General features: G+C 41.1%; 1 protein-coding gene across 5 annotated transcripts in view; it reads right to left on the bottom strand.

The window, feature by feature from the left end:
- Window positions 1-21992, bottom strand: part of si:ch73-173p19.2 (V-type proton ATPase 116 kDa subunit a 1) — a 233250-nt gene that overhangs the window by 156825 nt on the left and 54433 nt on the right. For all 5 annotated transcript variants that reach the window (XR_009319820.1, XM_059013885.1, XM_059013891.1 and 2 more), the window contains exon 5: window positions 1413-1541. Coding sequence is in view for 4 of the 5 variants with exons in the window: in XM_059013885.1 (XP_058869868.1) it covers window positions 1413-1541 (129 nt within the window). In the remaining variant the exon portion in view is untranslated. The remainder of the gene's footprint in view (window positions 1-1412; window positions 1542-21992) is intronic.

Genomic DNA, 21992 nt, shown 5'->3' with positions numbered 1-21992 from the left:
TCGGAGCTTGCCGGTCGCCCCAAGCGCTAACCGACACAGAGGAGAGTCTTCCAGACGACGTGACAACAAAAAATAAAATACTATCTAGTATCTACACTAAAACAAGGGGGATTTAACAAGGGTATGTACAGGGGAATATAAAAATATAGAATTTATAACCGTGTTGGCTATATTAGAAATCACACCTATTTCGTTACACTAATTTTTGTTTCTTCTCTTCTCTCAGACGATCACCTCAGACTCGCACTCTCTTTTCGTGCACGTGCTCAGCCCCGCCTCCCCATACTTTCTTTGTTCTGATACGCTGAGCACCAACATTCTTTTCTCCTCTGTCTGCTCGATAATTTAAAGTAACCGTCACATACATTATTGGGGGGACGGGGGGACGGATTGAGCTCCTTTAAATATTGGGTGGGACGTGACCCCCCCCCCCCCCCCCCGTCCCCCACGTAAATTACTCCTGTGAACTATCATGTCTCTTGTAACACTGAAGAGTGCTCGCCCAGTCAGTTTTATGGCCAACAGTGCAGTAGAATGCAGCATACTTGCTGTCTTGCTGAAACCTTGGAACTTAACGTTAATGATTATGTGGAAGGGTGGTGGGCAATTCACTGACACAAGGAGACAGTACTTTATTTGTAACGCCGCTCAGGCACACTGATTTATTTGGTACAGTACATGGCGCTGTTGTCTGTGGACTGGATACTGACAACAGTAACCAGAACCACGGTGTTTACCAATACAGATACAGGCACAACAAGTGCTCGTAAATAATAATGAAAACCAAAGGCGAAAGAAAAAGGGAAAATAAAACACAGTAATAAAACTACAAACAAAAGTGCTGCTTACGCAGTGCCCCCACTGCCGCTAAGCCGGTCAGAACGAGCCTCCGTCCTACGCTCAGTTACCCTATACACTGGGATGGCCGGAGTTCCTCGTACAACTAAGCACGTCCCCTCGGGTACGTGTTGATTTCTGTTATTTATTTCCTCTTTAAAATTATTTTAAGGCCGGCTGTTTTCCCCAGCCAGGTTTGCCTCGTTTTGTTTTAAAACTGACGTCTTTTGTCAGTGTCACTGTGTGTTCCCAAACACAGCCACCCGAGTGCACAACCAAGCCAGATCTTATGGGCCGAGCAGTCTCCCAAGGCCCGCCCCTCAGCCACTCAGAGAAAGGGAAAGCACACACACCCTCTTCCCCACCTCTCCGTGTCATCGCCATGACCGACAGGCGGATCCCACGAGACTGCTGCCCTCCACCTGCAGTAATACAGATGTGCCAAATAGTCAGTCCAGATCTCCCCTGTTACAGATTACTACACGCTTTCCTTGAAACCTATTATTTGGAGACTTAACTAAAATAATGTAGTACTATTTTTTGTCTGGTAATCTTTTCTTTGTATTGTTTCTTACCTCTTCAAAGAAGTCTTCAGTTATCTGGAGCAAATACTTAATCTCCATCATTTCTGTGAAGTTCTGTTTTAAAACTTCATGATTCGAGTTGATCTCTTTTAACTCCTTTTCTAGCTTTTCAAAGACAGCCTGGAAAGAAAAATTAGGTGAATGTTGACGTTAGTAGGAAGCTGTGGATAAAAAGCATGAACACTGAAATATATACATGTATGTTACATTTTTAAAAAGGAAACTGAAAAAATATAATATGTTTATATTATATAAGTAATACAGTCAACCCGGTGGGGAGCACGACGGACGAAATTGAAAAAGTGGAAATGACTGCTTCCTAAAGCAATTTGTCAAGGCACCGACTAGAGGGGAGGCATGCCTTGATTTAGTCTTTTCAAATAACAATGACAGAATAACTAAAACAGAGGTCAGAGAGCCATTGGCAAACTCAGATCACAACATGGTCTCATTTGAAATATTTTTTAAAACCCCAAAAGTAATGACTAAAGCTAAGGTTTACAATTTTAGAAAAGCAAACTATGAAGGTATGAAACAGAGACTAACAGAAGTAGATTGCAGTAAAATAGAGAACATCCACAGAAAAAGGATGGCTGTTTTTTTAAAAAATGTAGTACTAGAGGCGCAAAACAATTACATCCCTAAAGTAGACAAATCTAAATCTAAAACAAAATGGCCAAAATGGTTTAATAGATCAATTTAAAAAAATATTCAGCGAAAAAAGGCACTACAGAGCGTTTAAAAGGGACCAAAAACAAAGTGCACAGAAAGAGTACTTGGAACTGCAAACACAAGTCAAAAAGGAAGTTAGAAAGGCCAAGAGAGATAGAAATCAATATTGCTAAGGGGGCTAAAACCAATTCCAAAATGTTTTTCCAATATTATAACAGCAAGAGAACATTCAAAGAGGAGGTTAAATGTCTAAGAGACACAAATGGCAAAATCATAGACGAAAAAAAAATAGCAAATATATTAAATGATTAATTTTCACAGGTTTTTACAAAGGAGGACACGGACAACATGCCCCACATGTCGACCTGTTCCTATCCAGTTTTAAATAACTTTAGCATAACAGAGGCAGAAGTGTTAAAGTTGCCATACCCGCTCCGCTCAGGGAGGCCACATCTGGATCGCCTGGGGCTGCCTACTGCTCTGCATCGCCTGTATGTTTATTTGTTTATTTATTTTTAGAACAGGGTTTCCCCCTCCGCCCCTGTGTTACTTTGTATTTGTGTTTCAAGGGTTTTGCGGTAAATGCTGGAAATTAAAAGTAATTATTCAATCCAGTGTGTTTTACTCAACACTATGTTTAGCTATTTTTTTGCAGCAGTTCTTAGTTACCTGGTTAATTGTTTAAGTGCTTTTATTGCAATGTCCTGGTTCTCATTTAATTAATTAGCTTTGTCTCATTAAGCCATTTGGCCAATTTCTTGATAACAGGCACCTGACTGGTTTAGGGGAGAGGCAGTTTTTTGTGGCAAGAGAAGGGTGTGGTGTTTGTTCGTTGGTTTGTTAGAAACCTATTCTAATCTACTGTGTTTTGAAGAAGAAAGAACACTCAGGAAAGAAAGAGTATCTAAGACTTTAATCCTGATTATAATTAACTTCTTGAGCTGAGTTTTGTTTGGCATTAGCAAATTAAGAGTAATGTATTGACGTTTTTATCCACCATCCGGATCTCTGGGTCTTGTCTCACCAAGCCGTTCCTGGTTTCCTCTGGAAGTATTATTCAAGGATTATTCAACCAATCTATTTGTCCAAAGGGAAATCTTTTGTTGGGTGGACATTTCCCACACCAGAGGAAACCTAACTCTGATGCTGCTTCATTTCCTGAACTCTGGATGAGAGATTACCAATTTAATATTTTCTGCTACTGGTTTATTTTTTTCTGCCCTGGGCAAGGACCATTTCAATAAGGACATTATTTTTTCTTTTTGGACGTTTTTATTGTTTTTAGGTGAATTCTGCCCTGTGGAGAAGGCCTCCAATTGGACTATTTTTTTCATATCGATTGCACATATTAATTGTGGATGTATTTTTCTTTTATTTGTTTTCTTTGGCAGACTCACAACCAGCATTTCTAATGTGTTCTCCACACCTCAATATACATTTTACAGTGATTACTGTCTTAACCTGCATTTTTGTTCTTGGTTTCTGGCACTCGGCTCACTTACCTTTTTAAGTTTTTTGTAATTATTGGTAGGAATATAATTTCTATCAACTAGTTTAAATAATTGATTTTCCGCCAGAGTTGAGATTGTTACAGTTTGTGCAGGCAGTGGCAATTTTGGGAACAAATTAATGCACTTCAGTCTGTTTCATCAGTATCTGCCACCTCCCTTTCAAGTGCCCACTACCCGTATTTGCCCAAGCATGATGTTGAGTGCGTCCTCAGCAGCAGTCAGCCGTCCGGACGGGTATGGTTTCTAAGCCAAGGTAGTATACGCAGAATCACCTGATCCCCTATATGCTGTATTGCCTGAATGAAAGGTGTGTGTGTGTGTGTATATTTTATATATATATATATATATATATTAAACGTCTCCGCCGGGTTTCAGCCATGGTATATCTGCAATACCTGTGTTGGTCAGATTCATTTTATACCTCAGAGTTAATTTTTAATTAATGAGTCGTCAGATAAATTAGTTGAAACCGGATTCAATACTAACGACAAGCTAACCCACCTGACATTTGAAAAACAATCTGGTCAACAGCAGTAAAACACATTATTAAACAAGCAGGCACAGGGTATTTTGCTTTATTACAGCAGCTTAGAGTCACTCATTCTCTGCGCATGGAAACCACATTTTCACAAAATGTCACTAATCTTCAAAAACAGCACGAGTACTTTATGCATAGTTAATTTACATAACCCCCACCTTTCCCATTCATTTGCATGACATCGGATGAAAAGCCTGGTTTACTCGACTAAAAAACTGAGCGAATGGAAACCCCAAAAAACATTTTACACAACACATTTCTCGAGTAAATGTCTTGTTAAAAAAAAAAAAAAAAAAAAAAGCTTGCATGGAAACCCCATGATTGTTATATCATTAACCTAAAGTGCTGGATTTTACCTCATTTCATAGAATTGCTGAAGCTACGATTTGTATCAAGATTAAATAAATGGTTTGCTATATTAAGGTGCATAAAAAGTGCCACAAGATAGCTGTTAGTTGTACTGTGCAAAGATACATGGAACACCCAGACAGATTTCCTGAAGGAGCATCTGCTTGCAAAGTCTTTGAAGTTCCCTTCAGTTTAATAGCTGCCTGAGGGCAGGAGGAGGGAAGACTGATAACTCAAGATAGATGTATTTAATTGTTTGATTGCTCGTTGCACTGGATTAGATAATTGGCAAACTATGTTTATCCAGGGTGAGCTGAAATTCAAGAATTATTGTTTAATTGCTTTTTATATGTATTAAATATTGCTGGAAATAATTCGAAGTCCTTTTAATTAGGCATTTCACATTATTAATAACAGTTTTATTTGGTATCCTGAAAATGAAGAGTTTGTTCGAATGCTTTACAGTCAGGCACTGTGCTTGCAGGTCCCTAATGAGGTTTATCCTCACAACTCTGGGACAGCACCTCATTCGTTACCTGAACACCCACTGCTATTTAGTCCTGGGCTTCTCTCAAGCACAGACAGCCAAGTCAAATTGCATTATGGTTTTATGATGTGGTTTGTGATGTGTGAATGTGCTGCTGTGAGAGTGCAAGACTGTTTGTTGTTTTTGGTGTGGCCTAGGGAATAATCATCCCAATAAACTGTGGATTCGAGTACCTGCAACTGTGTCTCCTTCCTTCATTTTCCACCGTATGTTACAATAATAATTTGGCTTGTGGGCATTGTAAATAATTTCAGGAACAAAAATACCAATATTCATTATGAGGCAAAACACAAATAACACGGTCTCGTAATTATGGACCCCAATAACTGCATTATAATGGGGTGGCACTGTATATATTTTAAGTTGTGTTAAATGCTTCTATTTTTCCTATAATGAAGAATAAAGAACAAATAAAAAAAAACAGCGTAGTACACTAAACATATTGGTAATGCAGGTTAGAAAATTGTTTTCTGTGTATTTCAGTTGCAATGACTCATGCATTACATTATTAATAACTGAAAAGTCAGTGATTATACTGATGCTTGAATGTGTGCTTAATTAAAGAACAGCAACTGTGTGGTTTAATGTTTCCCTTCCACTGTCATTATATTGATTGGCAAGAATGTGATCTTTATTTTCATCTTCACCTCGAAGCACCTCCTCATCATCAACGATTCCCTTTCTTAAAGCTAGGCTGTGAAGCATGCACTATACCACAAAAATGTGAAAGACTTTTTGAGGAGAGTATTGCAAGAATCCTCCAGATTTATCCAAACACCTGACTCATTTTTGAAGTTCCAAAGGTGCATTCCATCACATTTCTTCTGCAATGAGCATCATTGTATTTTAGTGCTGCTTCACATTCTGGATTAATTATTGGAGTGACAGGATTAAGCATCACATCTGACTTGAATGTTTACACTGTGAAAGTTCTGTCTATTAATAAAAGCCAAGCTATCTCCAGAGGCTGCCTTAATGGCAGTGTATGTACAGTCAATAGCACCTATAACATTGGGGAATCCTGCAATTAAGTAGAATGTACTCTTTAGTTTTGTCTGATTCAGTAGTGTTAGGGAATTTGATTAATACTTTGTGGTACCAAAGTAAAGCTGTGGTAACTTGATGTAAAGTAGTGCTCTGCTGTATTACTATTAAATCATAAACAATTCTTTGAAATGATCCTGAAATGCCGCTAATACTTTCACCTCAGTTGTTAATGTTGAACTGTGCTTGGTAAAGTTGGTCACTTCAGGCTTTATTTACCAATTCAATGCTCTTAGGATGTTCCTGGTACATCTAACTCTTCGAGGTGCCCTGAAAAGCTACTGTCTTTTTTTTCACTATTTAAAAAAGCTTGCTGTGATTTAGGACCCTTTCCTGCAACAAATGAACCATGGGATGGGGGCTGGAATGTTTTCTGATCATTTTATTGGTTCAAAATGCATGACGAAAAAGAGCGAAAAAAAAGTTTGGGAGGCGTGACTAGAGCGCTCTGTTGTTGTAGTTTCAGTGGTGAGACAAGGAGTGGTTAAGACTGCTGTCCGTTGCTTAACTTTTAGAAAAGTCTTCTGTATATTTATCAATATGTTGTATCATTTTTTTAACGCAATTGACATGTATATGCGTGATATTCACTGTATTTTATACTTTTGCGAGTTTTTTTTCCCTCACAGTTGGTTTTTTTTTTCTTTCCTTTACATACAGTATCTGGATAAACCACAAATTGAACTTGTTCTTTTTTCATTCATTTATTTTACTTTGATTTACCAAGTCCTCACATATATTACAACTCACATTTGGCTGAACACATTTAGATAACACAACGCTATTTTTGAGAAATAATTTTGGGAAGCTCTTTTGAGTTGTTGTGAGGGAATTTATTGTGTTTTAGTACTTTTTTTTGCCAGTGTTTTACCTCAGGTTTTTTTTCATTTATCCCAACCTGTTATTTTTTTTTTTTTTTTACAACTACCAACATATATTTTTGTTCTTTGCATTTCCTGCAGTTGGAAACCTTTTTTGTTAGTAACCATTTATAATCTAATAGAAATCTTCCTTACCTACGTCATTTATTTGTAATTATTTGGAGGTAGTTAGGAGATTTATTATACTTTAGTGTAGCTTTTTTTGTGACCTACGCTTTGTGTGTGTTTTTACTCTTTTTGAATTTTCAGTTTGTTCGTTGTATATTGTGGTTACAGAGGTGCTTTTTGTAAATTAGAAACCTATTGAAGTATGTTGAAAGACACATTTCAACATTGCCTTATGAAAAAACAGGCACAATCTGGAACAAAACCGAGATGATGTATGATTTTTTTTTGTACACTTATGGAGCAATATTTTGGTCATCTTACCAGATATCCATACCAGTGGAAAGTTCAGTGTGTGCTGAACAAAACGATATATAGGTTTGCTTGGATACACTAAAAGGAGGATATAGTAATCGTGATTAAAGGAATGTATTGCAAAAACTGTAGAATTCCTGTGGCCAGGGAGGTGGCAACAAAGAGGTTAAGGCACACACTGCTTATCTAGGTCTATTTCCAATACTTTAAAAGTCCCAAGCTGTTATATCAGGTCCGTATTGAGAATGCAGGTTGAGCCAGAACATTTTAAACACAAAACAAAAAACAAGAAAAAACAAAAGTGAGACTTCGGTGCGAGGTGCTCGTTAAACCCCGATAAATAAACCAAAATGAGACTTCTATGCGAGGTGTTCGTTAAACCCCGATAAATAAACCAAAATGATGATAATCCCAAACAGTCAGAACAAAACAGATAATCCAGCAGCGAAAGATAAGATTCCTCCCCGTCAGGGGATCTCACCCACTTCTTCCTTGGTCCTGTAGAGCTTGCAGTTTCAACCAGGTAAAGAGACAAAAAGTGATGATTTGGATAATAAATGGATTAGTCACCGTTGTTGCTTTTAGGATAAAAAATAAACAATTTGAATGATGTGGATAGTTTCAATTGGGCAGGAGATTATATAACTGGTTACTTTCAAACTGGAAAATGGCAGATTACAAAAAATACACTGTTTCTAACAAACAACAGATCATTGCTTCCCGATCTCTCTTTTATAGACAGCAACCTTCTTCAAAAAACCCTGCTCTTTCCTCCAAACACTCTGCATCCACAAAAACCACAACCAAAAATAAATCACCCCAGAAAAAGTAACCACCCCCTTCCCAGGAAGTAATAGCCATATTTAAAGAGCTCCCAATCAAGATACTTAGACAATGATAAATCAAACTTAATAAGCCCTTTGCCAAGGCAATTAGCAACACCTGACTCTAATTAGAACTTCCATGTGGAAATTAAGGAAAAGATCATTCAGTTAAAACAAGAGAGACCAGTGCAGAGATAAACCCCTTACCAAAAACTGACAGTAAATTGATATAGCTTCACCTAAATTTTACCTTATGAATCTGAGAGGCCCATTTTCGAAATGAGGACAACATCACTTATTTAGCAATTGAAGAGAATTAACTTAACCTGGCCAGGTATTCTGATACTCAATTAAGAGCAGCTGGCAGCAAATTACTTATGCTGCATTCATGTAGCTAGTGCTACAAGCTAGTTCAATTTGAACTGCAATAACACCATTCATTGTTGTCAGTTTCCTAGGCAACGTTTACATTTGTTCTCTTTCGCCTATTTTAAGATGCTTTATTTTAAATTAACTCAAACAGCAAGTTTTACATACTGTACAAAGTCATAGTGGCAGCTACACCAGTGACAGACACTCAAGAAAACGGATGCAAATTGAACCCGTACGTCAGAAGAAAATGATAATACCAGGCGTAGGTACAACAAATATATATTATAATGAGATTTTTAGGACATGCATACAAAATTAGTTTGAAATGAACAGACGTAACAAAATTACTAAGTTGCGGTAGTGAAAATGGTTTTAATACATCTTAAAATATCTAGGTGATGCAAAACATTTGCCAGCTGTATATGCAGGGCTTTATTTGGTGACTGCAGTACAGGATGTTTTTAAAAAATGTTTAAAATTCAAAAATTATTTTAACAAAACAGGCAAGAAAACCTCTAACATCCATCCTTTTTTATTTTTCATCAAAGAGCCAAGATAGATGCTACTGGCATCAGGTTATTGTGTGTGGCAGAGGCAGAGTTAAAACCATCAAAGCTATTACTGTGTAGAAGTACTTACAGGCAGCACTAATGCATTAGCGTGAGTGTAATGGGTATACCAATAGCCAAGGGCTGCCATTTAATTTTAGAGAGGGCATCAATATTTTTGTTATTTCGGCACATTTGAAGAAAAAATGTTGTGCAGTAGATTACTTATAACAAGCAATTTGCAAAAATCTGTTCCCTCAACTGCTGAGAAGGTGTTCTAGGAGCAGCTGTCTGTCAGAGGCTGAAGTTGGTGAGTAGTGTGTTGGCCTCTCTCTGGACAGAATCTGTCACCTCTTCCACCTCTCCAGGGTACAATTAGCTCTTTCTCACTGGGAAACATGATCCCTGTACAAGCAGACCTGACATTTAGAAAACCCATCTTAAGCTCATAACTTTTTTTGCTCACCTGTCAAGCTCACCTCTCAGCATTGAAAAACGACCTTCATCGTTGATGACAATGAGAGCAACAGAACTGTTTGCATGAAACTTGTTTAAGAACCTATATACTGTGTATATATTTTGTCAAACACTAAAGGTAATGATTTTAGTTTTAAGCTGGTATTCACTTGTTTAAGCAACTCCTACATGTTTTCCAAGAGACTGGTACTATTTACAACTTGTTGTGTGTGTCTGTGGATATTTGTTAGCTTTTATATATTAATTCTGAAGAAAGACAAATTGGCTTTTTTTTAAATGGTCTTGGTACCTTAAATGTATGAAACTAAAAGTCTTTCCTGGGTTTTAACTTTTTTAAATTTAAAAATGTTGCTATACTCTTAGTAGGTGTAGTAAAATGGCCTGATTTGTATATTCTTAAATGTTGAACCACCCCTTACACTTTAAGGCTCACACTAGGGTACATTAGGACCCCAGGTTTTCCAGAATCAAAAAGAACACATGAGTTGTCCTTTTTAAATGCCTGCATAAATAATAATAAAAATATTAAATTTAGATTATTTTTTTTTTATCAAGCAATCGAATTATCATAGAAAAATATTGTTCTTTATCGTATGTCAAAGGGCTCAATTTTGTTGACGGTTTGTGTTTATGAATATGGTCTATTTGAAGTGGTTGCCTTTCTGTTTTAGGAAGTGTTACCCTGACATGGGTGAAACTGGCCAGTGATCATTTTGACTGAAACTCCTGGGGCAAAACTTCACTTCACTTACAACTTGTCATTTTATCAGATGGATCAACCGGATAAATCTCACATGAGGCTAGTTAACAAACATAGTTTTTGAAATGTTACTGATCAAACCTTTTACATGTATGCCCAATTCACATATTAATTTTATAAAAGCTGAGCTGCAAAAATCATATACAATCTTTGCTTAACTCAATCAGATATCATAAATACAATAACCAATTGTAAAAAATAGTTTTTGCATTAACAGTTTATTTAACTGTATAATAACAAAAATCTAAATTTATACTCACTTTAATAGCTAAGCTTTGGACCAGTAACCTTTCTTATTCAGTAACACGAGTCAGTTTTGGTGTCTGTAGGTCAGTGTTTCATTCTAAAAGCAGTACAACAATTCAGTGTTTTAATCCATGTCAGAAGCAATGCTCAAAGAATTTTGTGTGTCAATCATAAGCGCTTAACTTTGTTAAACAGTAGAGGGGCAAACTGAAGGACTAACAGCTGAGCGTAGAGAAGCAAATGTTTATTTCTTTTATTAAAATGTTTTTACAATTAAGAAGCTCTAAGAAACCAAGCAAACCTTGCTGTTGTGGAGTTACGGTTTCAGTAATTGCAAACCTACAAAACTGGGCAGATGTTTCAGCATAAAATGCACAATATGTACTTACTGAGCATGCATATTAAATACAAATACATGCAACTCTCTGCACAGTGCTACACCTAGAATTCCCACATGTAGTTTATTAAAGGAAAGTATTAAACAAACAAAGAAAAGCAAGTATTGTTCTTTGGAAGGTAATTATTTCCCAAGTAAGGCAGTTCAAAATACTTGCCATGTCAAAAGCACTGTTTTACCATATAAAAGAAGACCACTCTGAAGCAAATATAAAGACTTTTTTTTTTTTTTTTTTTTGCTGATTTAAAACAATTTCAACAGTATAAACTTAGTTGCAGGAAGGACCAGTCAAGAGTTATTTCTTGTTTTCTACCTTTAAAATGGTCTTATTGCTCTAAGAAATTTCTTTGCCTTTGTGCTTGCTTCTAAATATGGTCCATTGAGTTGGAGGGCAAAAAAATAATGTAATTGCTGCTAGTGCAACAAGTCATTTCTTGCTAGTTTTAAAATATTTATATTTTTTACTTTAATATTCAGACATGTTTTACACTTGCTTCGGATCGTGTACATTATTTATATCTTTAACCAGGGCTGACAGTGAACAGAACTGCAGGGTGAGTATAAGCAAACAGTTTAATTACTTTAAGATTCAGGTGCGTGCCTTTTAAAGTAAGATTAAACTATTGTCATTATTTATACACAAATAAGATTACTTGACTTGAAAAACATCTTAAGCAAATTCCTACTTCTTCTGCTTTAATTAGTAGTACACATCAAGCTTCAATATGAAAGCTGAAAATTAATTAAGAACGACAAGTTTTTAATGAAAAAAAAACATTTCTAAAGTAAAAACAGGATTGTTATTTTGCAATACCACAGCTTCAGATTATTACCAGTGCTTAATAGCAGTAACATTTTATTTAGCGTTGTTGTTGAACTTAAACTCGTTCAAGTCCCCACAGCAACACGAACCTACTAAGGTCCTTATTTAAAATGAATACATAAATAACCGTCTGAATATAATTTAATTAATAGCGAATAAAACAAACTAAACTAACAATTACCAATCCTATATTTTATTAATCATTTTTTGTAGCATCCAAACTGCCCAGCATCTTTTGTTTCAGGGCTGCCAGATTATTTTTGCAATGCTCCACCAAATTGTGGATTTAACCAGCCAAAAAGTAGCCAAATTGTCTTTTTTTAAACTAGCCAAAAACAGCCAAAAAAACAGTACTTACATTTAAGACTTAATAAATGCTACATTTATTTCAAATACAAAAAATAAAAACAGGTATGCAATGCTATAAACATTTTTCAATATTACTAATCTGCTTTGCTTGTTTATTTCAAAATTTCAAACTAATGGCACAATCACTGCTATTTGTTACTGATGAAACCAGGAACCAGGAAAAAAAAAAATCAGACTGAGTGAAATAAATTGTTCAGAACTGTTCGCAGATAGAGTAGGTCTGTATCATATTAAGTCACAACATTTGTAGTTTACTACATATTAGCTACATTCAACTTTTTCAAAAAGTCATTCCTAAAAGTAATTGAGTCACAGCATATACCATCTGCCTCGCAAAGCGAATACTCAGCAAATTTTCCAAAGTGCACAGACTGAGAATTGCGTAGATCCGACCTCAGGAAAGTAACAGCGCTGAACATCCTTTCAGATTCAGCACTGGATACTGGAAGGATCAGAAGTAACACCAGTATTTTGGGACATCATTTTTAACATTTTCTGGAATGGGTAGCGAGAAATCTGGTTGTATTCATTTTCAAGTGTCCCAATCATTCTAGGGCGATCTATTCTGCAAATGCTGAGCACATATCTGAACGGATATTTGACCGTAGATACAGGAGACAACAAGCATAGGTTTCCTAGCTGCTATATGTTACCTGGAGGACTTGTTCATTCCATGCACTGATAAATGCACGTACTGAATGTAAGGTAAATTTATTTCCAAAAGCCATGTTGCTAACCTCAACATCTTCCAGTAAAATGCTTTTTTGTTTGGGTAAGAAGTTGTTTTGAAATGATTCACCAATATGCTACAGTATCTGGGCTGTTTCAGTGCATTCAGATTTGCACACATGGTTTAAGTAGTACAGTTTCACTTTACGTTGCCTCTGCCTATCCCCTACTGAGTGCTGTGTCTGTTGAGCGCTCATTTTAACCTCATTATAACTTTCACAATAAGGTGCTGACCAAAAGATACGCCTGGACTGCTGGGGCTTTTGATATCACGGTGGTCATGGGTAAATTTCTGACATTATTGTGCGCATTAAATTATCGCTCACAATACATGTAGTGTGCATGGTATGGTATGTAAATTATACAAATACTGTGCATGTATTTGAATGTGTTCTCTGTTAGTAAATTTTGATTTATCACGCACGTTAGGCTCACTACTTTACGTGCATGCTAAATAAGGTCCATTCTTTGCTCTACCTCAGGGCAGCTGAAGTATCCAGTTTGAAATCCCAGCCACTTTTATCATTCTGTGAGAATTTAGGTGCAGTAACTTTGGCCTTTCCCACTTGTATTCAAATGTGTTTTATAATGCCCTTTTAAAAGTCAACAGTGTGCTAATAAACTGCAATGTCTTGTTGCTTAGAAACCTGTGCAGATGGTGTTTGTTCACCTCATTTAGAAGCACAGCATGCCTCCCTAATATTTTATAGGCATGTGTTATCTGCAATGAAACAGAACTGTTGGAGTCCCTGAGTTGCTCACCTGGGAAAAGCACAGCCGCGTGGTGTGCAGGGTGTGTCATACTGTGCACGAGTCCCCAGTGAAAACAATTATTGGACATTACAAATTGGGGAGAAAATCAGGGGTAATATAATTGGGCACACTAAATTATAAAATAAACAAATAAAACAGAACGGTCTAGTTGTGACACCTGCTGGGATGTGTTCCCCCTCATCATGAAAGTCAATCATCATGTCAGTGCAGTCCACATTCAGTAACTTGCACTAAGCGTATGATCTCCCCCTCTCTAGAATGCAGCATTGCTTCATTAGTGCACGAGGGTCGACGCGCTGCAAACAGGCATTCCCTTTTCAAAGGGAAAAACTATCACTGTGAGGAAAGGGTTTCAGATAAATTCAGTCCCTTAAAATTATGAAAATAGGTATTAATCCACTTATGGTGGTGGTGTACATTTGCATATTATGCAGAAATACAAATGTATTCTACCAGTGCAGTACTCCATACAAAAGCTACTGTACCGTTACGACTCTGGAGTACCCTGTGCAAATAAGCCCTTTTTAGCACTGGGCCCAAATGTCAACAGCTCACATGACATTGCACAAGCTTGCAATGTTTTGTGAAGGCATGTTACAAATGAATAATTATTATACATCTAGAGTTAGTACAATAAAATATTAATTCCCTTACCTATAATGTTTTGAGAACTGTAAATAACAAAACCACAATGAGAATGAATAGGCAACCCTGCTGCTGTCGCTTGTCTCTGCTGACAGTTTCCTCAAAACCCATTATCATAATGCAGTAATTCACATTAAATTAAAACAAACTGAATGTAAAACATTTAATAGAGCTATGAATAAAGATGATAAAATGTTATATTGTCACTTTTATTAGGCAGCATTATAATAAAATCATAACTTACCTGACGTTTAAATATAATTAACAATGTTGCTTCACTGATAGTGAAGATTATAGCCTTGATACAAGTTATGCTGCTAAACCTGTGTATATTTACCTAACTTTTCTTATGCTCTTTGCAGTTCTTTTTTTATGCACAAAAATGTCTAAAAATTGCAATCAGTGTGCATGTTCATGATTTCCATATTTACTATTGCAGTTTTATTCATTCTTGCATGAACTAGTGGGCATATTATGGCGCACACTGATTTTATTGTGCCACACTATGGTAATCAGAATGAATGTGTGATTTGTATGATAATGTATTTAAATGAGGCGCCTTGCTCTGAATAATGAGATGAGCTTTATACACACTGTATTTACTAAAGGGCAATAATCATAGTGTGCACCTTGAAGTGAGCGATAATTAGTTTGTTTGGAAGCCAGGCTTTAACCGCTGATAGAAGAACTATGTAAACCTATTTTTCTGGGCTGAAACCTGTCATCATGGAGACATTACTTGCATTAAAGATTTCATATAGAGCAGTGAAGATTACCTGTAAATAACAGGTTATATTAAGCGTGAATAAACGTGAATTAATGTTATGATTTCTTAGATTTTTATTTTATGGTTCATTACATTGGTACAAATAATAGAGTGGTTAAATAAAACACTGGACTAAACAAGGTATTATAATCTAAAACAACCTCCTCCACTAGAATGTCTAACTCCTCTGCGTGCAATTGAGGAGAGTTGAGCTGGGAGTATAGCATGAGAGAGAAGAGATAAGAAAAGATCCATTGACACAAAAATGAGTTAAATAGAAATGCTTTAACTGCACATCTATGTTTAGATGGATTCACACGTTTCCTGCCATTAAAAGCTGTAGCTACTCATATGTATAATACAACATGCCCTGCTAAAGCTCACAGGGAATTATATTACATTTCCCACACAGAGGACAGGTTTACAGGACGTGAAAGTGGGCTTCTACCATGTTGCTGGCTTCCCCATGGGTGCTATTGATTGTACTCACATAGCACTGTCACCCCGATCCATGGAGCCTGCTCTGCAGGGTGACAATGCCAACAAGGAAGAGAATTGAGGCTCCATCTCATCAATCAATATTTCTCAAGTAAGCAGAACAAAAATAAAAGTATACCATTGCACAACATGCCTTTTATTGTATCTGCATTAAAGGAGAAAGGAAAACCAGATTTTTACCTATATATATATATATATATATATATATTGTGGCAGAGCGGTTGCAGTGCTGATGTCACGGACCAGGAAGAAGCAACACAAAGCAAAGGCAGCAAAGGTAGGTAGGGGAAACGAGACGCGTTTGCGCTCGGGTTTTAATAATAAATCAAATAATAAACAAAACACTTTACATCAAACAAAGGGCACGTTGGCCAAACAAAATAAACCCACAAACAGTTGTACTCACAAATATTGTGCTGGCTGTTCCAGCACAATAGCAGTTGTTTCTTTTTAACCTCTTTCTCTCCTTAACTCTCTCGTTCCTTACTCCCTGAACTCTCTCTTCCAAAGCGCAGAAAAGCTGCAGGTTTATATACAGTGACCATCTCCCGATTAGCAACAATTAATCAATGAATTAACTCGGGAGATGGTCACCGGCTGCACAAGGTTTTTAAATAAATAAACGAAACAAACACACGGCTTTTTCGCCGTCATCTCAAATAATAACTAAGATGGACGGCTTTGTCCGCCTGCATAAAAACACAATGCAACAATAATAATAACAATAATAATAATACAAAATCTACAAATAATAATACAGGGACGAGGTGTACCCCATCACACACGCCCCCCCTTGTGCGTAGCACACATGGCCTCAATGGCCACCTCCCCCCTTAAAAACCCAGCAGTCCAGGACAAAGTCTCGGGCTGGGAAGGGAGGCTTCAGTGGCCCCATGGCTGGCAATGCTGTCAGCACCCCTGCCGGTAGTGGCACGGCTGACAGCATGCTGGTCCATTCCTGCAGCGAAATTGCTGCGGGGGATGCTGGTCTCCTGACCTCTCCCCCTTTCTTCGTAGCCGGTAGCTCCCCTTTGTGGGGCTCCGACCACAGTACTTCCGGCAGCGAAACTGCTGCAGTGGGAGCAGGCCTCCGGACCTCCCCCACGATCTCCGGCAGCGAAACTGCTGCAGTGGGAGCAGGTCTCCTGACCTCCCCCACCTTCTTCGTGGCCGGCAGCTCCCCTTGGTGGGGTTCCGGCCACAGTACTTCCTGCTGCGATGCGGAGCAACTGGCAGCCCCAGGCCATGCGGAGCGGCTGGCAACGCCAGGCGATGCGGAGCGGCTGGCAACCCCGGGCGATGCGGTGCGACAGGCAACCCCGGGCGATGCGGAGCGACAGGCAACCCCGGGCGATGCGGAGTGACAGGCAGCCCTGGGCGATGTGGCGCGACAGGCAGCCCCGGGTGATGCGGCGCGACAGGCAGCCCCGGGCGATGCGGCGCGACAGGCAGCCCCGGGCGATGCGGCGCGACAGGCAGCCCCAGGCGATGCGAGGCAGGCATCCTTGGGCGAAGCGAGGCAGGCATCCTGGGATCTACAGCGCCTCCAGGACTCAGGCCAGAGCAGGAACCGCATTTTTGGATTAAAAAAAAAAAATAAATAAATAAAAAAAATGTCAGAAGACGCCATCAAACTGCGGGACTGGATCCTGGAAAATGCTGGGCTGGAGGCCCAGTCTACGCCAGTAGCCATCCGGTTCCTGCGGTCGATGGACAGGGACGAGGTGTACCCCATCACAATATATATATATATATATATATATATATATATATATACAGTATATATATTTTTTACATCACACAAGGAATACATGTTAAAATGAAAAGGTAAGCAATGCAGTTTCACTTTGCGTTGCCTCTGCCTGTCCCCTGCTGAGTGCTGTGTCTGTTGATCCTCATTTTCAGTCAATGTAAGCCACCTCCACCTTCACAGTAAGCTACTGACCAAAAGATACGCCTGGACTGCTGGGGCTTTTGATATCACGGTGGTTACGGGTAAGTCTCTGACATTATCGTGCACGTTAAATTATCACTCACAATACATGTGCACAGTATGGTATGTGAATTAGCACGTCAATTAATTAATTAATTCTCTGTTAGTAAACTGGGCGGTACATTTAGAATTATGATGCACATCAGGCTCACTACTTAATGTGCACGTTACATCTACATTTAGTGCCCTTTTGTAAATCATGGGGTTTCCATGCAAGTTTTTATTTTTTTTAACTTGAGACATTTACATGAGAAATGTCTCGTGTAAAATGTTTTTTTGGGTTTCCATTCGCTCAGTTTATTTTACTCAAGTTAACCGGCCTTTTCACCCGACGTCATGCAAATGAATGGGAAAGGTGGGGGTTGATATGTAAATTAACTATGCATAAAGTACACGTGCTGTTTTTGAAGATTACTAGTGACATTTTGTGAAAATGCGGTTTCCATGCGCAAAAAACTGGTACACAAATGAATCTAAGCTGCTGTAATAAAGCAAAATACCCTTTAGATGCTCTCCTTCCTTTTAAGTTGTGTTGGATTTACTGCTGTGTTAAATATTAATGATGCAAACAAATAAATCACAATCAGTACGTTAATTTGCAATTTTATTTGGTCAGTTCTGAGAGGGCATCAACAACTTGGATGTTGTTGCGATTGAGCTGGCTTATGACATCCAGTTCACAGACTATATTTATTAACGTGGAGGGCAGACGCGCGTTGTCTTTGGACATAACTGGGATCAAAAAAAGGATGGGAATTAATTCAGTTAAGCAGCTCACTTGTTCTTTGTGTTGAACTTTATCGTAGTTTTTACAGCAAAGGTATTCTCAAACAGCTGCTTTAATACTATAACAAATGCATAACGCAGTTTGTGGTAAGTGGTTTTATACAGAACTGTAAACCCACAAAATATATACACTATGGCAGACCAGACACAGCAAAAAAGAATAATAAAAAAAGACCGCCCGCATTAGCATTAAGATGAACTACACCACTGCTAAGCATAAAATCACCCATCAGCCACTACTTTCTGCTGTCTTGGAATCCACAGTAACAACTGACCTGCTCCCTTGCAATATTTATAGTTAAGGATAAACACGCTCATTAACATTTACACGTGAAATGCGGGTTTCCATGCGAAACTGCACGTGGTTTTCCCGTGTGTTTCGTCATTTACACGAGTAAATGAGATTTACCCTATCCCTCTCTTTGGCTGTTTTTTTCGGCCACAAACCTGATTTACACAAGTACTTCTCCCAAACGTGCACGCGCATCGCCATTTCACGTGTAAATTGACCAGCATGGAAACCCCATGAATGAGACCCTATGTATACAGTTTTGCATCTGAAATCTAAATGTTTCATATACTGTATACATTGCATGTTTTTATATGTGATTGTGATGAGTGTGGCAGTCTGGCTCGCAGTGGTGAGGTGGATGACGTCACGGACCAGGAACTGACACCAAAACAGTGGATGGGCGGGTGAAGCTGAATGCTATTGCACTCAGCGTATTTATTAATAAACAAAACAATAATAAAATATTTAAACAAACAACAAAACAAAAAGGCGCGAGGGCCAAACGAATAAACAAACAAACAAGTAAGTGTCGTGCTGGCTAATCCAGCACATTTTAGCAATTGTTAATTACGTCTTATTCTCCTCGCGCTCTATCTCTCTCCGCTCTCCCGTACTCTCCTCTACACTCTACACACCTCGAGTGCAGAGAGCTGCAGGTTTATATACTCTGGCCGAGGGATTAACTAGTTGTTAATTATTTTATTATCCCTCGGCCAGAGTCTGCACGCGTTTGGTAAGGATGCATGACTGTCAGCTAGTTAAATAATCAGTAGCTGATCAGCCATGCATCCTCACGGGGTTTTTAAATATAATAAAAGACACAGCGCTTTTATCCGCGCCGCAAACAAAAATACAAATAATAATACATAGGGGCTGGACACTCCGCCACACATGCCCCCCCCCTTGTGCGCAGCACACATGGCCTTTTCGGCCATCTCCCCCCTTTAGCAGTCCCGGCGCAGGAACAGGGGCAGCAACGGACCAAAGGTGGCGGCCACGGTGGGATGTCCTCCTCCCACCCAAACAGCCATAGCGTTCCAATGGCCCGCGCACCGGCCGGCTCCTCTGGCCAAAACATTTTTTGGGGTGGTCTCCAGACCTACCCCCCCCTTTTTCATGGCTGGCAGCACCCCTCCGTGGGGCTTCGGCCACCTTTTCTCCTGCAGCGAAATTGCTGCGGGGGGAGCTGGTCTCCTGACCTCCCCCCCCTTCTTCATGGCTGGTAGCTGCCCTTCATGGGGCTCCAGTCACAGTATTATCTGCCGCGAAAGTGCGGCTGGGGAAGCTGGTCTCCTGACTTCCCCCCCCTTTTCCATGGCCGGCAGCTCCCCTTCATGGGGTTCCAGCCATAGTATTTCCTGCCGCGAAAGTGCAGCTGGGGAAGCTGGTCTCCTGACCTCCCCCCCCTTTTCCGTGGCCGGCAGCTCCCCTTCATGGGGCTCCAGCCACAGTATTTCCTGCCGCATGGCAGGACTGGTAGCGACCCCAGGCAAAACAGGACCCTCGGGAGGCGAAGGTAGCAGCTGCATACCTTCGGTAGGCAATGGCAGCAGCAGCGGACCCTCGGGGGGCGACGGCAGCAGCAGCGGACCCTCGGGGGGCGACGGCAGCAGCAGCGGACCCTCGGGAGGTGAACTCGGGAGGGGAGCCCCTGGCCATGGAGGCGGCAGCGGGAGCTCCACTTCTCCCTCGTCCCCTGTAGCTGGTGGCTCTCCAGGCGATGTGGAGCAACAGGCAGCCCCAGGTGATGCGGAGCAACAGGCAGCCCCAGGCGATGCGGAGCAACAGACAGCCCCAGGCGATGCGAGGCAGGCATCCTTGGGCTATGCGAGGCAGGCATCCTTGGGCGAAGCGAGGCAGGCATCCTTGGGCGAAGCGAGGCAGGCATCCTTGGGCGAAGCGAGGCAGGCATCCCTGGGCGGTGCGAGGCAGGGCAGGAGCAGTCCTTCCCATGACGGTGGATGTGGAACCAGCAAGTATTCACCCTCTGCTGGTGGAGGTGGGAGGGGAAAGCAGTCCTCCCACGGCAGTTGAGGTGGAACCAGCAGGCATTCACCCTCTGCTGGTGGAGCTGGGAGCGGCAAGCAGTCCTCCCACGGCGGTTGAGGCAGAACCAGCAGGCATTCACCCTCTGCTGGTGGAGGTAGGAGGGGCAAGCAGTCCTCCCACGGCGGTGGAGGCGGAACCAGCAGGCATTCACCCTCTGCTGGTGGAGGCAGAGGCAGCTCCTGCTGCTCTGCTCCTGGTGGTGGTGGAGACAGAGGCAGCTCCTGCTGCTCTGCTCCTGGTGGTGGTGGAGACAGAGGCAGCTCCTGCTGCTCTGCTCCTGACGGTGGTGGAGACAGAGGCAGCTCCTGCTGCTCTGCTCCTGGTGGTGGAGACAGTGGTGAGGGCTCCTCACCCTCTAACGCTGGAGACGGCAGCCATGGCTCCTCTCCCTCTGGCGTTGGAGACGGCAGCGATGGCTCCTCTCCCTCGGGCGCTGGAGATGGCAGCGATGGCTCCTCTCCCTCTGGTGCTGGAGAAGGCAGCGATGACTCTTCTCCCTCTGGCGCTGGAGAAGGCAGCAATGGCTCCTCTCCCTCTGGCGCTGGAGAAGGCAGCAATGGCTCCTCTCCCTCTGGTGCTGGAGAAGGCAGCGATGGCTCCTCTCCCTCTGGTGCTGGAGAAGGCAGCGATGTCTCTTCTCCCTCTGGTGCTGGAGAAGGCAGCGATGGCTCCTCTCCCTCTGGCGCTGGAGATGGCAGCGATGGCTCCTCTCCCTCTGGCGCTGGAGACGGCAGCGATGGCTCCTCTCCCTCTGGTGCTGGAGAAGGCAGCGATGACTCTTCTCCCTCTGGCGCTGGAGAAGGCAGCGATGGCTCCTCTCCCTCTGGCGCTGGAGATGGCAGCGATGGCTCCTCTCCCTCTGGCGCTGGAGACGGCAGCGATGGTTCCTCTCCCTCTGGCGCTGGAGACGGCAGCGATGGCTCCTCTCCCTCTGGTGCTGGAGAAGGCAGCAATGACTCTTCTCCCTCTGGCGCTGGAGATGGCAGCGATGACTCCTCTCCCTCTGGCGCTGGAGAAGGCAGCGATGACTCTTCTCCCTCTGGCACTGGAGATGGCAGCAATGACTCCTCTCCCTCTGGTGCTGGAGAAGGCAGCGATGGCTCCTCTCCCTCTGGTGCTGGAGAAGGCAGCGATGGCTCCTCTCCCTCTGGCGCTGGAGAAGGCAGCGATGGCTCCTCTCCCTTTGGCGCTGGAGACGGCAGTGATGGCTCCTCTCCCTCTGGCGCTGGAGACGGCAGCGATGGCTCCTCTCCCTCTGGTGC

This window comes from Acipenser ruthenus, chromosome 3 (assembly GCF_902713425.1).
Source record: "Acipenser ruthenus chromosome 3, fAciRut3.2 maternal haplotype, whole genome shotgun sequence".
Taxonomy (NCBI): Eukaryota; Metazoa; Chordata; class Actinopteri; order Acipenseriformes; family Acipenseridae; genus Acipenser; species Acipenser ruthenus.
This window is presented reverse-complemented; position numbering and strand designations above follow the sequence as displayed.